The following is an 18,325-nucleotide window of genomic DNA, read 5'->3' as shown; positions in this document are numbered from 1 at the left end:
GCTCAGAACAGATTGTGATCCCTTTAAATGACCCCCCTCCCCCCCCAATCAAAATAGCCCAACATCACAATCTCACACCAATGACAATGCACATTCCTAGGAAGATGCGGGTTTCCTTACCAGACGTATCCCATAGACTCAGTTCTATCCTCTGCGTGTCGATTTCAAAGCTGGCCGTGTAATTCTCAAAAACAGTAGGCACGTAATTCTGAACGGGGAGAAGAAAAAAAAAAAAAAAAAAGAGAAGATTAGGTCACTTGTCACAACTTCACCCAATGCGGTCAGCCCACCCAACCCATCTGAAAGTTAATCGCCAACATTGCTAAAGAGATCAGATCAAATTCCTTCGTTAAATCGCAGCAGTGATATCATATGCAATTATGCCTCCGGGAGAACAGCATTATAAATTATTTATTGACTAACCCAGTGGAGCGTGATCCTCTGAATTTTAGGTTGCCATCCCAGCTGTCGGAGTGCCATTGTTTTGGACCCCCCCACCCCCTTTTTATTCATTCTTATTTTCACCAGCAATTTTTCAGGAAGATAAATGTATGACCCTTGGAGGGTCCTCTTGCTCTCAAAAAAAGGAAAGACTCAAGACTATATGGTGTCTAGGATTATGTCAATCCAAAAAAGTATCTGGGAAATGGGGGGGTGGAAAGGGGAGGTCACTAGGGGTCTGTATGCAAAAGTTGTGCATGTACCCCAGTTTTGGCAAACAATACGCATCTATTACAAGTTGTCATGGATACAAAAATATTAAAATTTCATTGGTAAGCAATACCGCTGTAAATCTGGACTGCAGAGCTTGCAATCTACCAGTGTCTCAGCTAACAAAATAAGCTAAAAAAAACCAAAAAACAAACACAAAACACACGCAGCTAATAGACTGAATCCAGTGGGATGAGAAGTAATGATATACCCCAACAAAGAAAGGAGAAAGAAATAAGTATTGCTTGCAGAGCTTGCAATCTATCACAATCAAAGCTAAAGATCAATTACTGCAGATAGCTCTCAGCTGAACCTAAGAGGGAAAACCTCTTCCCAAAAACAGAAAATGACTGCAGTTAACAGATAGAACCTAGGGGGTATGAGAAGTAATTGTAAACCCCTGAGAAGGGGGGGGGGCAAAGCATTGGGGACATGAATACCATTTCTTTAAATCTCGCCCACAGAGCTTGCGATTTATCACCATCACAGCTAAGAAAACTGGTTACCAAAAACAAAGACTGCAGTGCACAGACAAAACTCAGAGGGGTATGAGAAGTAATGAGATAACAACCCCCCCCAGTACAGAGGGGAGGGAGAATGAAATATTAACATGGATACCACTGCTGAAGATCTTGCCCACAGAACTTGCACTCACCATCACAACTAACCAAATCTGTCCCCCCCAAAAAAAAAAAACCCAGCCAGAATCCATGGAGACTGAGGAACGATAGAACCCGGCAAGTAGCAAAGCATTAAGAATACGGCCACTTATGTCTCGTCTTCAGAGCTAGCAATCTATTGCCCTTACAGCTAACAAAACCTATTTCCAAAACCAAAAAGTGACTGCGGTTGACAGATGGAACACAGGGAGCCTGAAAACTAATGATCGACCCCTGCAAGGAGCAAAACAGTAAGAACATGGCAATTAATGCTGCAAATCTTGCCTGCAGAGCTTGCAATCTAATACAATCAGTGCTAACAAAAGCTGTTAAAAAAAAGAATTACTGTGTTTGATAGCTGGAACTCTGGAGGGCTGAGAAACAAAAGACCCTGCAAGGAGCAAAAGATTAGGAACATGGCCACTAATGCTGTAAATCTTGCCTGCAGAGCGTGCAATCTATTGCCATGGCAGCTAACAAAACCTGTACTTAAAAACTAAAAAAAAAAAAAAAAAAAAAAAAAAGACTGTGGCTGAAATCCAGGGGGATAAGGACTGTACACCCCTACAAGCAGTGAAATATTAACATTATGCTCCTTACAGCTGCAAAGCTTGCCTGCAGAGCTTGTAATCTATTACCATCACAGCTAACAAAACCTCTTCCCAAAAGCAAAATAAAAAAAAGTGACCTCCAGTGATAACTGGGACCCAGGAGGGCTGAGAAACAACAGTCCCCAGCAAGGAGCAAAATACTAACAACAGTCACTAATGCTGTAAATCTTGCCTGCAGAGCTTGCAATCTATTACCATCTCAGCTAACAAAACCTGCTCCCAAAAACAACAAAAATGACTGGATGACATTCAGAACCCAGGAAGGCTCAGAAATAATGGTACACCCCTGGCAAGGAGTGAAAGTTTAAGAACAAGGTCACTAATGCTGGAAATCTCGCCTGCGGAGCTTGCAATCTACAGCATTCACATCTAATATTATTGTTATTATATGACTGCGGCGGATAGACTGGGGGGGGGGGGGGGGGAGGGGACGAAATGGGACTGAGACGTAATGATATCCTCCTGAGAAGAGAGGGGAGTGAAGACCAAGTAGAGGGATTTATTGCCCCTTGGGGATGTAGAGGGTGCAGTAAATCGGGACCTCAGCTAGGGGAGGGTTACTTACGATCCCATAAGAAAGGAGGGGGCACCTATCGCGCGCGCCCCCCCACCCTTGGGGAAAGAAGAGGGGGCACCTATCGCGCGCCCCCCCTTGGGGAAAGAAGAGGGGGCACCTATCGCGCGCCCCCCCTTGGGGAAAGAAGAGGGGGCACCTATCGCGCGCCCCCCCTTGGGGAAAGAAGAGGGGGCACCTATCGCGCGCGCCCCCCCACCCTTGGGGAAAGAAGAGGGGGCACCTATCGCGCGCGCCCCCCCACCCTTGGGGAAAGAAGAGGGGGCACCTATCGCGCGCGCCCCCCCACCCTTGGGGAAAGAAGAGGGGGCACCTATCGCGCGCGCCCCCCCACCCTTGGGGAAAGAAGAGGGGGCACCTATCGCGCGCGCCCCCCCACCCTTGGGGAAAGAAGAGGGGGCACCTATCGCGCGCGCCCCCCCACCCTTGGGGAAAGAAGAGGGGGCACCTATCGCGCGCGCCCCCCCACCCTTGGGGAAAGAAGAGGGGGCACCTATCGCGCGCGCCCCCCCACCCTTGGGGAAAGAAGAGGGGGCACCTATCGCGCGCGCCCCCCCACCCTTGGGGAAAGAAGAGGGGGCACCTATCGCGCGCGCCCCCCCACCCTTGGGGAAAGAAGAGGGGGCACCTATCGCGCGCGCCCCCCCACCCTTGGGGAAAGAAGAGGGGGCACCTATCGCGCACCCCTCCCCCCTTGGGGAAAGAGGGGGCACCTATCGCGCGCCCCTCCCCCCTTGGGGAAAGAGGGGGCACCTATCGCGCGCCCCTCCACCCTTGGGGAAAGAGGGGGCACCTATCGCGCGCCCCCCCCCCCTTGGGGAAAGAGGGGGCACCTATCGCGCCCTCCCCTTGGGGAATGAGAGGGGGCACCTATCGCGCCCCACCCCCCCCTGGAAGGAAGGAGCTCCCATGACCAAGGGAAAGAAGGGTCACCTATCACCCCCCAGAGAAGGTAGGGGCACCCATCGCCCCCTCCCCGGAAAGGGTCACCCATCCCCCCAGGAGTACTCACCTCTGGGAAGGAGTCTTTGGCGAACACATGTAGTAGCGCAGTCTTCCCGCACTGACTGTCCCCCACCACCACGATCTTACATTTGACATTCTGGTTGGGATCCATCATGGATTTGCTGGCCAGTTTCTGGCTGCTCCTTCTCTCCTTCATTGAGGTGAACTTCTTCCTCCCTCTCCGGGGGTCTCACAACTTCTACACACCGGGCGGGAAGGAAGGATGGAGGGTAGAGCACCGGCTCCCTGCTATTCCCCCGCAGCTCCCCGCTACATCCACAGCTCCCCGGCTCGGCTCCGCTCCGCCATCCGGCACAGAGGTGACTGAGCTTTGTCTACAACTCCGCTCCGCTTTTATGTTTCCACAGCCCCGCCCTCCTCCCTCTGCCCACTACTGCCTTGTATTCGCGGCGCCATCTATTGACCGCTCGGCAAACTGCACGTGTCTTCCTACAGAGTGGGGAAGCGATACATTGTATCCAGAGAGCTCCATGTATGGTCCGCACACATCGATCCCTGCCTCCCATCCAATCCGGACCTACACACTTCATTCTGCTTGTACGACCTCATTTAGAACCCATTCACTCCTAGCATAGCAGATGCACACTCTTTTTTTGCACATGGAGCATTTTATCACATTCTGGTTTACATATTTTTTGTTAATGCACACTTTTATTGAGTGTGATAAAACGCCTGTTTGGGGTTCTATTAACAATTCATTGCATTGCAATGGAACACATGCAGCAACGCACAGTTCTGCGCACATTCCCGGAAGGTGCAGGTGAAGATGAGACCTTTACTTTTGCGTGTTCTGGGAATGCACGCAAAAAACGTGTTTCCTAGAACACATGAAAAACACATCATGCTTATTTTGTTTATTTATTACAGGTGCAGATATAACTCCAACAATTTACGCAGAGCTTTACTTAATCAACGCTTGCCGGCCCACCGCAGTAGTTATACTGCAGGCAGGCGGCTCATACAAGCAAAGTAACATACCTGGATGCCGCAGTTTTCTTGCGGGTTTAAGGTGCACGCACGTGCCCCAGCCCGCCGACTCTGCTTTGATTGAACACAGCAGGACTTACTCAGGTTCCAGCCAATAGTGCTTTGCTGGAGCTTGCTGACTGGCTGTGTCCAATCACAGCCAAGTGTCCTGTGTTGACAAACAACATAGGGCTCTGTGCAGAGGGAATGATCTTTAGTCAAAAGCAGCACATTACACACATTATGGCTACTTTCACACTGATCCATAACAAAAACGCACTAAAAACACATATGCAGTTTTGCTGTATTTTTACCGCGTTTTGGGTGTGTTTTACAGAGGACATGTGACTTAAAAATAACATCAACACAGGTACATTTTTTGATGTGTTTTTGTTGCATTTGCCTTGCATTTCAAAGAGAAGGTGCATTTTTGCTGCATTTTTTTTACTGCACCAAACATGCAGCAAGAATGATTTTACTAAACGTAGTGGACCTGCAATGGATCAGTGTGAAGAGCTCCCTAGGTCTCACGGGTTTCTTCCGCTTTTTTTAATGCAAAAGCAGAAGAAAAACAAATTGGTGTGGAAGCAGCTTAACACTTGTTAGGCACACACTTAACCCCTTGATTAACCTATTCCTAGTCAGTGTGATTAGTACAGTAACAATGTATATTATTAGTACTGATCACTGTATTAGTGTCAGTTAGCCAGTACCCAAAAAGTGTCAGTTAGTGTCAAATTGCCCACTGCTGATCACTGCCATTACTAGTATAAATAAAAAATTAGATAAAAATTTCAGTACATTTACCATTGTTTGTAGATGCTATAACTTTAGCGCAAACAAATTAATTTTATTGTGATTTTTTTTTATTAAAGACGTAGATGAATACAGTTTGGCCTAAACTTATAATGACATTTTATTTTTTTATTGGATATGTTTTTATTTTCAAAATTATAAATAATAATAATAATAATAAAAAAAAAAAAACAGTGGTGATCAAATACCACCAAAAGAAAGCTCTATTTGTGTGAAAAAAATATAAATTTAATTTGGGTACAGTGTTGCATGTATGTTAAAGTTGCACAGTGCCCAATAGCAAAAAATGGTCTGGTCATGAAGGGAGTAATACCTTCCAGAGGTCAAGTGGATACATATTGCTCATTGACATCAGTCCTGCACTGAAGGAGCTTACAATCTAAAGTCCCTAACTCATATTCATACTAGGGCCAATTTAGACAAGGATCCAACTGACCTACCAGCATATATTTGTAGAATGGGAAAAAGCCCACAGAGGCAAGGGGAGAACATGCAAACTCCAGGTAGGTTGTGCCATGGTTGGGATTGGAACCAATGACCCTTGTGCTGCTAGGGGAAAGAGCTAACCACTTAGCCACTGTGCTGCCCCATGCTTGCCTACTAATGCCACCCTATACACAGCCAGCCAGCAGGACACACAAAAATGTACTTCAAATGAGCCAAAAACACGCAGTAAAATAAATGCAGAAAGATCTACATCCGAAAAGATGCGGGAGCTTCTTTATCAAGCATAGGGCAGACCATATAAGTGAACAAAAAAAAGCACAAAAACACGCAAAACACCTGTTCAGGCTACGCTTGGTGTGAATGGGGCCTTCATTAAACCCAAAGTAAAAATGTAAAAAAAAATTTTATTTTTAAATCAGCACTAGGGATGGTTCTCACAATCAATGCAAAGTTCCCCTTGTGCTGCTGGCTGTGAATACCCATGCAGTGGTCATCTCCTGGTGCTGCAGGGGTTAATAAGAGCTGAGGGACCTATCACATGCATCACCAAGACTGCCAAATACACCTGCCCTCCCCCACACCCCTCCTCCATGCATAGAAGCTGTGTTATAGTTTCCATCTATGATTGGAGAAGGCAGACCTTTCATTCGTCCACCCCTCCTCCATTCATAGAGTGCGTTACATTCATGAAAGTCACATGAAAGGTACACTTCAAATTGATTGTAAGTATTGCCTCTTGTGTTGATTCTTGCGGCTGCATTAGTTTTCATTTTCGGTGTTTTTGTTTAGATGGATACATTCAAAAGCAAAAATGTAATATATTGCAGCTTACCAATTCTTAGATGTGCTGGCTGCATTTCTTTTTATTTTCATTTTCACATTTTCCTTTATTTTCAACTGATGATCCAGCTGGTAAGTTTATTATTTTTCAATTTTAATAATTTTTTATTGAATGTTTTAGAAAAGTGAAAAGTGCAATTATTAAACAAGGCTTATGTTTCACATTGGTCTGTAGTCAAACCACAGTACAAGAAACATCTGCCATCTTGCACTGATGGTAAACATTAGGCACATTTAACTTCAGCACCATTCACCAGCCCACACAAAAAACTGTGACAACCATCCTTCCAACCGAAAGTGGGTAGTAAGAGCATGAACCTCCCATCAAAAATCCTCATAATGTAAGGGAGCCAAGTCCTCCAGAAAGCACAGGAAACATGAAAGGATACTTGTAGCTTTAATAAATCAGTTATTAGACCAAGCTGTCCAACACAAGTGGCAGTTAGAGGGTTGACACAAACCATTTACCACTGACAGGGGTGCTTACAATGATCAACTTGTATTTATTTATGGAAAACCTTTATCCCCAAAGGAACACAACTGTTGCTGTAAGTGCTTATAAAGTGTTAGCTGGAGATTGGCTTCAATGTGTTAATCAAGGTTTGACAAAGGGACAGAGCTCCAAAACGCCTAAACACACCCCCTTGGACCAGGGGCAGACTGACAATAGGGCAATAGGGGATCATGGGGCCCCTGTGTCCTTGCTCACACTCAAAAAAAGCCTATAAAAGGTACCAGGGGCATTTCATGGGGCCCCCTACTGACCCCGGGCCCTGGGGCAGTGCTCAGGTGCTCGAATGGTCAGTCCGCCCCTGCCTTGGACATACTGATGCCATGCCCGATCCCTTGAGTGCATCTGAACAAAGTGGGCAGAGGACTCCAGGAAGCCAACAGTACAGTGTAACAGCTTGCGCTCCATCTTCTGGCACAGTAGCGATTTTCCCTTATTCACCATCCATCCACTTCCCGGTCGAACTTTGCTTGTACCAGCCGCTTACCTGGCCAGCTCTGCACCTTAGAGAGGGCTATTTTTACATGCTGAGCTTGATTCATAAACGTCAGTGCATTTACTATCCTTTATTCCAACTATAACAGGTTACATTTAGATGATGCGTTCCCTCTCCTTTCTTTTCTTTGCATATGTGTTAGGCATCTCAGGACCTGATCCAGGGGAGCAGGTGCCATCACCCCAAATGACCTACTTTTCCCCAGTAGCGCCATAATCTTAATTTTATTACACTTATCCTATATCACCCTAACATGTGGGCATTGTTTGCCCCAATCATAACAGGATTCTTCTCTCTAAAATATGTGATCCCTCCTAGCAATTAAATAAACCTCTACCCAGTAGTCCAGGAAGGGCCGGATCTAGCCTAATATGGGGGTGCAGTAAAAAAAGTCAAGGGGTATAAAGTCAACACTGTGTGAGTCACTGACAGTCTGTCACACAGTATCATGACCTGGGAAATATTATTATGTATCAGATTGTCATTAGATTACAGTGATTAAACAAAACCTGTGCCCCTTATATCAGGTGTCCTATCAGAGTGCCCCTTTACATCACGTATCCTTATCAGAGTGCCTCCTTACATCAGTATCCCCATCAGAGTGCCCCCATACATTATGTGTCACCATCAGAGTGCCCCTTTACATCAGGTGTCCCCATCAGAGTGCCCGTAATAGAGCCCCTCCTTGCATCAATTGTCCCCATCAGAGTGCCCCATACATTACGTGTCACCATCAGAGTGCCCCCATACATTACGTGTCACCATCAGAGTGCCCCTTTACATCAGGTGTCCCCATCAGAGTGCCCCTAATAGAGCCCCTCCTTGCATCAATTGTCCCCATCAGAGTGCCCCATACATTACGTGTCACCATCAGAGTGCCCCCTTACATCAGGTGTCCCCATCAGAGTGCCCCTAATAGAGCCCCTCCTTGCATCAATTGTCCTCATAAGAGTGTCCCCTTACATATGATCCATTATCCCTATCAGAGTGCCCCCTTACATCAGGTATTCCCATCAGAGTGCCCCCTAATAGAGCCCCTCTTTGCGTCAATTGTCCTTATAATAGTGTCCCCTTACATATGATCAATTAACCCTATCAGAGTGCCCCCTTAAATCAGGCATCCCCCTCAGAGTGCCCCCTTACATCAGCTGTCCCCATCAGAGGGTCCCCTTACATTAGGTGCCCCCATCAGAATGCCCCTTTACATGGATTGCACCCAGGGGCAGACTGACCATTTGGAAACTCGGGCACTGCCCGAGGGCCTGGGGTCAGTAGGGGGCCCCATGAGATGCCTCTGGTACCTTTTTCATAGTTTTTTTTGAGTTTGGGTAAGGACACAGGGGCCCCATGATCCCCTATTGCCCAGGGGGCCCCATGAGTTGTCAGTCTACCCCTGATTGCACCCCTCTTACATCAACCCTCTGCATCAAACTAGCTCCTGGATCAGTGGATTCACTCTCAGGGATCTGGGGGAGGCATAAGTAAAATCCTGGGGGGGGGGGTACAGCCCTCCCAGGCACTCCCCTAGATCCGGCCCTGAGTCCAGGGTAAGAAAAGGTCTCCAATGAGCATTCTTGTCCACAACTGGATGAATACATGTCCTCACCCAAGGACGTTCAGGTCTGGTTCCACCAGAGTTGATTGACTTTCGAGTAATTAAATCATTAGAAAGCTTGCAAAGTTGAACAAATGGAGGATCTGTGATTGAAGATTCTTATCCAATCCAATGATTTTATACCTATCAAATGATTGATTGAATGGTCATATCCACACTTATGTGGCCACATTTAGGCAGGCCCTCACATTACCAAGTTGTTAATAAATGGAAAAAATATTGTATATTAAGATTGTTACATACTTGGCTTGCTTTAGATCAAAAACAAAACATTTTAAATATTGGCGAGGACAGTGCTAGCGTGAATGAGGCCTTAGAAAGCTGCAGGAATCCTGCAAAGGCCAGGTCAGGCAATGTAAATGTGATTTTTGAGAACGTCGCAGGGATGTATTTCAAGTTAGAAGTAAATTGGAGGGGCTGCTGAATCCAGTGAGTTGTATTAGGTGTACCTATCCTTTAACATGAAACCTATAATAGCATTTTACTACACAGGCTGACAGAGTATAGCAGATATACTAAAATATCTTAAAATAATGCACTTTTGAAAAAGGTAGGAAGCCCCATCCCACTGTCCCCAGCCTCTGAGTAGCAGTGATTGGGATGCAGGCTGTGAGTGCCATGCAAGAGCCTAGGGAGTAGTGAGGCCTGCAGTAATGTATCATCCCATTACTGGTCTTAGTCATAACAAGAACCATACAGAAAAAATAAACTGAAAGTTACTTTTCACTTCGCATTGTAATTATTGAGTTTATTTGTTATCCGTTGCAAGCCTACTGTATGCTATGGTACATTTCAGGAACTAAAACTTTTTTACAGTTGTGCTCAAAAGTTTTCACAACTTGGCAGAAATTGTGAAATAGTGTCATTTATATTAAAAATATGGCTAAGCATGCCAAAAAACTGTCTTTTATTTAAGGATAGTGATCATACCATAGGTATAGAAAAGAATCACCTCTCTTTAAAAGAATCATGTTTTGTTGCTTTGCAGCCTAAAAATGAAGACAGACACAGTTTTGTTTTATCCAGCTGTATTTACTCAGTGCAGTGTATAACATGCAAAGTGAAAGATATGACACACGACATGTCACAAAAAGATAAAAAAAATTAAAAGAAGAATCACTGAGTTGAAAAAGTATCACCCCCCCTCCTAAAAATGACTTGTAAACTCAATCAGGTGTAGCTAATCACCTTCTCAATGGCACACAAAGCCATCTGACTTTCAACTGTGTTCTGCTGTGTCATTTTGATTAGCTCAGCATGAATAGAGCTTTCCTGGAGCATTTCAGTCAATGGTAGTGCAACTGAAGCAAACAATCAACTATGGTTGGCAAGGCACTCTCAAAAGATCTGTAGGATACAGTTGTGAACAGGAAAAGTCAGGAAATGGATACAAAAAAAATGTCAAAAGCTTTATCAATGCCTAGAAGTACAGTGAAGTCTATTATTAAGACGTGGAAGGTATTTAGTGCAACACAGACCCTCCCTGAATCAGGACATTGCTCCAAACTGAATGGAAAAGCCAGGTGGAAACTGGTCAGAGAGGCTACCAAGAGGCTTACAGCAACCCTGAACATATGCAGGAATTTATGACAAAGAGCGGTCATTGTGTGCATGTGACAACAATATCACACATTCTCCACAAATGTGTCTTGTATGGGAGGGTTGCAAGAAAAAAGCCACTCCTCAAGAAAGGCCACATGCAGTCACCACTGAGCTTTGCCAAAACACGCCTTGAAGATTCTGAGGCCACATGGAAAAAGGTGTTCTGGTCAGATGAGACTAAAATTGAATGTTTGGCCTCAACACTAAATGATTTGTTTGGCGGAAATCCAATACAGCTCACCATCCAAATACCACCATTCCTACAGTAAAGCATGGAGGTGATGATATCCTGGTATGGGGGTGTTTCTCTGCAGTAGGGACTGGAGCACTTGTCAAGATAGAAGGAAAAATGGATAGGGCAAAATACCATCAAATTCTTGAGGAAAATCTGCTGCCTTTTGCCAAAGAGTTGTCAATGGGAAGAAGGTTTACCTTCCTACATGACAATGACCCAAAGCACACAGCTAAAATGACCACACAGTGGTTGGAGGAGAAAAAGGTGATTGTCCTTGCATGGCCTAATCAGAGCCCAGACTTAAACGCCATTGAAAATCTGTGCAAAGTCTGCAGTTCACAAATGGTCACCATCAAATTTAGCTGAACTTGAGCATTTCTGAAAAGAAGAGAGGGCAAATATTGCAAAGTCTAGATGTGCAAAGTTAGTAGAGAAATATCCCAACGGACTAAAGGCTGGAATTAAAGCAAAGGGTGGTTCAACAAAATACTGAAATAAAGGGGTGATCCTTTTTCCAACTCAGTGATTCTGATTTAGATTTTTTTGCAATTTTTTTTCTGACATGTTGGTGTTATATCTTTCATTTGGATGTTATAAGTTGGAAGTTATAAGTAAATACGGCTGGATAAAGCAAAAACTGTGTCAGTCTTCATTTTAGGCTGCAAAGCATCAAAATGTGATTATTTTAAAGGCATGTGATTTTTTTCTAAACCCACTGTATGAAGCCATTTATTATCACATAGTTGTTTGGCTCCTTTTTCAATCATAATGATAACAGAAATCACCCAAATGGCCCTGATCAAAAGTTTATATACAATGGAATGTTTGGCCTTGGTACAGACGCACAAGGTGAAACACACGGGTTAAAATTGCAATTAAAGGTTAATTTCCCAAATGTGTAGCTTTTTAAATTTCAATTAGTATGTGTGTATAAATAGTCAGTAAGTTTGCTATCTCTTACGATGATGAACTGAGCAGGCTAGATACTGAGCCATGGGGAGCAGAAAAGAACTGTCAAAAGACCTGTGTAACAAGATAATGAAGCTTTATAAAGATGGAAAAGGATTTAAAAAGATGTCCATAGCCTTGAATATGCCAGTCAGTACTGTTCAATCACCTTTTAAGAAGTGGAAATTTCAATGATCTCTTGATACCAAGTCAAGGTCAGATAGGCCAAGAGAAATTGCAGCCACAACTGCCAGAAGAATTGTACGAGATACAAAGAAACACCCACAGGTAACCCCAGGAGAAATCCAGGCTGCTTTGGAAATATGAGCTCAAGATGAGAGCTCAAAATTGGTTGTAATATAGATCTATGAAGTTCATCCAAGTTTTATCCTGTGTCAAGCACTGATGAAGGAGGAGTGAGTGTTGGCCCTGAAACTCGTTGGCTATTTTTATATGTCTTTTTTACCAACAACTAAAATTATTTTGACCCCCAGATCCTACCTTAGCTCTTTTTGGAATAAGCCTGGAAAAAATTGCTTCTATCCATAAGATACTTTCTTAAACATGCTCTGATTGCAGCCAGAATTCAACATTAAAATTAACAAGATCCTGGAAACAACACACAGCTCCACTGGCCATACACATACACACAAAATTTTCTTCCTGCTCACATTTTCTCATCGCAATGGTCCAAATCAAACTCCAATTTGACCCAACTAATGATAAGTAGAAATGATCAAATGTTTGAAACCTTTTTGAACAAAATTCAACTATGCGTATGGCCAGTTTAAGTGAGGATTATCAGCTGCTTTAGGACTGTGCATGTTTGTGGGTTATTTGCCTACAAGGATCACATATAACCCCATGGGGTTGATTTACTAAAACTGGAGAGTGCAAAATCTAATGTAGCTCTGCAGGCAGCACAGTGGCTAAGTGGTGAGCACTTCCACCTGGCAATACTAGGATCATCGGTTCAAATCCCAATCATGGCACCACCTGCCTGGAATTTGCATGTTCTCTGCATGGGTTTCCTCCAGATACCCTGGTTTCCTCCCACACTCCAAAGACATGGTGGTGGGTTAGCTGGCTCCTGTCTAAATTGTCCCGTGTATGTGTAATTGTAAGTTAGGGTCCTCAGATTGTACACCCCTTGAGGGTTAGGGACTGATGTGAATGTACAATATATACATGTAAAGTGCTGCATAAATTGATGGCACTATATAAGTACCTAAAATAAATAGAAACCACTCAGCTTCCATTTTTTTTTTATGTTGTTAAAGCTTAATTGAACAAGCCGAAATTGGAAGCTGATTGGCTACTATACACAGCTGCACCAGATTTTGCACTCTTCAGTTTTAGTAAATCAATCCCCTTGAGTAGTTGGTTACAGTAGGAGACTTAGCCTCGTCTGCTGCCAAATGGTAAATCCCTATTGTAGTGTAATGAAGGGATTCTCTGCAGTTAAAGTGCTGGTTGTAAGCCTTGACACTTTAATATATACAATATGTGGCATTATTCTTTAAAACTGGTAACCAAAATCAAACCACAGGCACGTGATATGACGCAGATTACTTTTCACTTTTTAATATGTATTACTGATTTTTTTTTTCTCTTTTTTTGCCTGTGGTTGGTAATTAAAAAGTGTGTTTCATTTATGCTGGCACACTGCCCATGGTTTAGAAATGGAGCATGATTCAAGATTGGGAATACATTTAAAAGCTGATGTCATGGAATTAGCAGGAATAGGGTGTGGGAGCTGCTGTGGCTGCATATAACTAGATGCACATCTATTACCGGACCTGTCTGTCTGTGCCTGAATTCACGTGATTATGGGTGCGCTCACCTGCGGTGCTAACCGGAATGATGACATTTTCCCTCATTTATATCAACATTTACAAATGAAAGCTTTACACTATGATCATCATTTACAAATGATAAATATTATGGCAGTCCATGATATACACTAAGCTCACACCAGGACAATTTGAAGTGCATTTTCAGAAGCACTCAAAGCTCAATGCCACTATTTCATGTCATTCTGTTGTGCCTGTTCACATCTGAGCAATGTGCAATCCCTCAGAAAAAGTACAGGAGCAAACACAATGGGCATATTTAAAGGATAAGTTCACCTTTTGGAACATGTTACACAATCCACCCATATCTAGAGTGGAACATGTAACATGTGGCAGCTCCTGCTGCCTCTCCCCCCGAATCATCCCTCAGTATGACAGCGGGTGGGTGATCTTCTCCCCACACCCGCTGTCACAATTCAAAAACTCTTTGTCCACGCAGTCAAGGTATTCATTCACAGTTTCCTTTGTATGATTGAACTACAAGTACAGTCTGCCAGCGTGGCTGATGACTTGTAGTTCTGAATGAACTGTGAGGGTGCTGATGAGCACCCTTGTACTTCACTGACAAGCCCTGCAGCTTTCAAACTGACACCCTGTATGAAGGTACAGGCTGAGAGCTGCAGTGCTTGTCTGCAGAGGCCTGACATTGCACCCCTGATCCACTGATCATGGATGCAATGCTTTCCAGGCTCCTTCAGGGAAAAAACAATAAATGCTAATATGTGCATTTATTATTTTTCTAAATAGGTGAACTTATCCTTTATTGAATCAGCAACTTGTGATAAAATTGTAACAAATCAAAATGTATTTTTCCATTAATACTGCTGTAGCCACACTATTGCTGTGACAATGGCTTTGCTATGAACAATCTACATCTATGGGTAATAAATAAATACATAAATGTTAAATAGATAGATAAATTATATATTTTTCAGGGATATATCCTAAGCCTAAATAGGATATATCCTAAATCCTTTTAATAGCTTTTATTTCCATACACACAAATGCATTGGGAACACTACACATTCTATTCCAAATCAAAACATGAAGAAAAATAGATCAAATTTGTGTTGTTCCTCTAAAAAAAATGAGGAAAAGTGAATATTAGACTGTTCAAAAAAATAGCAGTGTTTGTATTCTTCTTTACAAACTCAAACATTCACTATATAAACTGAAAAATGTTTGAAGATTTTGCTTTCCTTTGAATGACTTAATTAATATTTAGTTGTATAAGCACTGTTTCTGAGAACTGCTGTACATCTGTGTTGCATGGAGTCAACCAACTTCTGGCCCCTGTGATCAGGTATTCCAGCCCAGGATGATTGGACTACATTCCACAGTTCTTCTCTATTTCTTGGTTTTGCCTCAGAAACTGCATTTTTGATGTCACCCCACAAGTTTTCTATTGGATTGGGCTGGCCACTCCATAACGTCAATCTTGTTGGTCTGGAACCAAGATGTTGCACGTTTACTGGTGTGTTTGGGGTCGTTGTCTTGTTGGAACACCCATTTCAAGGGCATTTCCTCTTCAGCATAAGGCAGCATGACCTCTTCAAGTATTCTGATGTATTCAAACTGATCCATGATCCCTGGTATGCGATAAATAGGCCCAACACTGTAGTATGAGAAACATCCCCATATCATGATGCTTGCACCACCATGCTTCGCTGTCTTTACAGTGTACTGTGGCTTGAATTCAGTGTTTGGGGGTCGTCTGACAAACTGTCTCCGGCCACTAGACCCAAAAAGAACAATCTTACTTTCATCAGTCCACAAAATGTTGCGCCATTTCTCTTTAGGCCAGTCAATGTGCTCTTTGGCAAATTGTAACTGCTTCAGCACGTCTTTTTTCCAACAGTGGGACTTTGCGGGGGCTTCTTGCAGATAGCTTGGCTTCACATAGGCGTCTTCTAATTGTAACAGTCCTCACAGGTAACTTTACACCTTCTTTGATCTTCCTGGAGCTGATTGTTGGCTGAGTCTTTGCCATTTTGGCTATTCTTCTATCCATTTGAATGGTAATTTTTCGCTTTCTTCCACGTCTTTCAGGTTTTGGTTGCCATTTTAAAGCATTTGCGATCATTTTAGCTGAGCAGCCTATCATTTTCTGCACTTCTTTATATGTTTTCCCCTCTCCAATCAACTTTTTAATCAAGGTACGCTGTTCTTCTGAACAATGTCTGGAGCGACCCATTTTCCTCAGAATTTTAGAGATAAATGCACTGTAACCAGCATGTACAACATTTGCTGCCTTCCTTCCTTAAATAAGGGCAATAATTGCCACCTGTTTTTCAAAGAATGAATGACCTCACTAATAGAACTCCACACTGCTATTATATTGAACATGCCCCTTTCAATTAGTGATTCAATTACACAGAATCAGCAGCATGCATGTCATGACTGTTGGGTCTGTTGGATTTCTATTACTCTACTACACCTGCTAGTAAATTATTTGCCATGTAGAAATATCATTTCTACCAAAAACAGTGATTGATCAGGTTAGTGATATCTGACTGCTATTATTTTGAACACAACTGTATATATATATATATATACACACACACCTTAGATTGTACGCCCCTTGAGTGTGAATGTACAATATATATATGTAAAAGCACTGTATAAATTGACAGCGCTACATTAGTACCTGAAATAATAATAATTTATATATATATATATATATATATATATATATATAGTATATAGCATGCTTTGGCTGCATTCCTTGATCAGATTTACACATTTTCTTGATTAAGAAACATTCGCTAACATACTCACAACTGTCCAATGCAAGATGCAGGCTTCAAGCGTTATTGAACCCAAAACTACAAATTTAATTCTTGCGGCTTACCAATCATTAGATATGGTGGCTGCATTAGTTTTTCCCTCTGTTTTCACCTGGTGACCAGTGACACAGCTCTTGTATTAGAGAGTCCCCACTCTGGATGAAGGATCACAGGAGGCACAGCAATTAAACTCCAGCTCACACTGCAGTTACACAAGCAGTTACAGCATTTTTTTTGCTTTTGGGATAAAGGCTATACATATATACTGTAAATAAAAGATGATCATTGTAAGTACCTCTTTCAGTGGTAAATGGTTTGTCTCAACATTCTTGACTGATACATTTGCAGGAGAGCTTGTTCTGTTGAAAAACAACAGACTTATTGGCCAGAAAACAAAAGAAAGAAAGCCTAAAAAAGAAGAACTAATGCACCTACCACATCTAAGAATTGGAAAGCTGCAATATAATAAATGTTTTTTTTTGGGTTTAATACAACTTTCATATAGTAACATTTACTATATTTAAAACATGATGAATGTTGCATTTACCAATGACAGCTGCATTTTTAACACCCTTCACTATGTAATCATTATTTTTTTCCATGGTGTCCTGTGGAGGCTAACACTTTTTGATCTTCTAAATTCACATTTGCTCCACATTAGCCAAACTGTAAATTAAGACCGAGCCAAGAATCTCTTTATTTGCAATAGCCCTTTGTGTATAATGAGTCCCATTAGTATTTATGGGCTCTGCATGTCCCAGTTAGACACATATGGAAGTATTTAAATAAAAGCAGCTGTGGGCAGCCCCTTACATTCACTAGTTTGTAAGAGCTGTCAACGTAGGGGGACAGCAGGGTAGGCAGTTGGGCACAAGCACAAAGTCATTCTGGGCATCTGGCTTAGGAGGTGAGCTAGTCTGTGTATTTGCAGCCCTGACTGTTTGAGAACATAGATTTTGTTTTTTACAGACCAATTTCTTTTAAAGGATATGGGGCTAACAATCCCTCACCTCCCTCTTTATACCATATACAGTATAGTGCATGCTGCACACCTCAGATCCTACCTGGTTAGGCTTACGCTGGGTTGGGGGGGCTCTTCCATTCGGTCCACTGAGCAACAAACCAAATTGTTGAATTTAATGGGGTATGATACATTTATAAATGTTCTTCCTACTACTGTATATACTGTAAACAAATGCTTCATCCTCATAAAAAGTAATTACAGGAATGGGTATATTATGCATAGGGGTTCATTTACTAAAACTGGAGAGTGCAAAATCTGGTGCAGCTGTGCATGGTAGCCAATCAGCTTCTAACTTCAGCTTGTTCAGTTATGCTTTGAAAAAAAATAAAAAAAATGGAAGCTGATTGATGGCTGTGTAGAGATACATGAGATTGGGCAGCACAGTGGCTAAATGCTTAGCACTTCCGCCTGGCAGTACTAGGGTCATTGGTTCAAATCCCAACCACAGCACCACCTGCCTAGAGTTTGCATGTTCTCCCTGTGTCTGCATGGGTTTCTTCCTTGACCTCTGGTTTCCTCCCGCACTCCAAAGACATGATGGTAGGTTAATTGGATCTGGTCTAAATCGGCCCTAGTATGTGTATGAATGTAAGTTATTGACCTTC

General features: G+C 42.9%; 1 protein-coding gene across 1 annotated transcript in view; it reads right to left on the bottom strand.

Moving 5' to 3' along the window:
* Positions 1–3,897, bottom strand: part of RND3 (Rho family GTPase 3) — a 39,765-nt gene extending 35,868 nt beyond the window's left edge. The window contains exons 1-2 of the mRNA XM_089689364.1: positions 3,568–3,897; positions 121–208 (exon numbers count right to left, since the gene is read on the bottom strand). Of these exons, the coding sequence (XP_089545490.1) occupies positions 121–208; positions 3,568–3,717 (238 nt within the window). The 5' untranslated portion in view covers positions 3,718–3,897. The remainder of the gene's footprint in view (positions 1–120; positions 209–3,567) is intronic.
* Positions 3,898–18,325: the final 14,428 nt, after the last annotated feature.

The sequence above is a fragment of the Staurois parvus genome, unplaced genomic scaffold, assembly GCF_062004578.1.
Source record: "Staurois parvus isolate SC_StPar_1 unplaced genomic scaffold, SC_StPar_1.0 ptg000471l, whole genome shotgun sequence".
In the NCBI taxonomy this organism is placed as follows: Eukaryota; Metazoa; Chordata; class Amphibia; order Anura; family Ranidae; genus Staurois; species Staurois parvus.
This window is presented reverse-complemented; position numbering and strand designations above follow the sequence as displayed.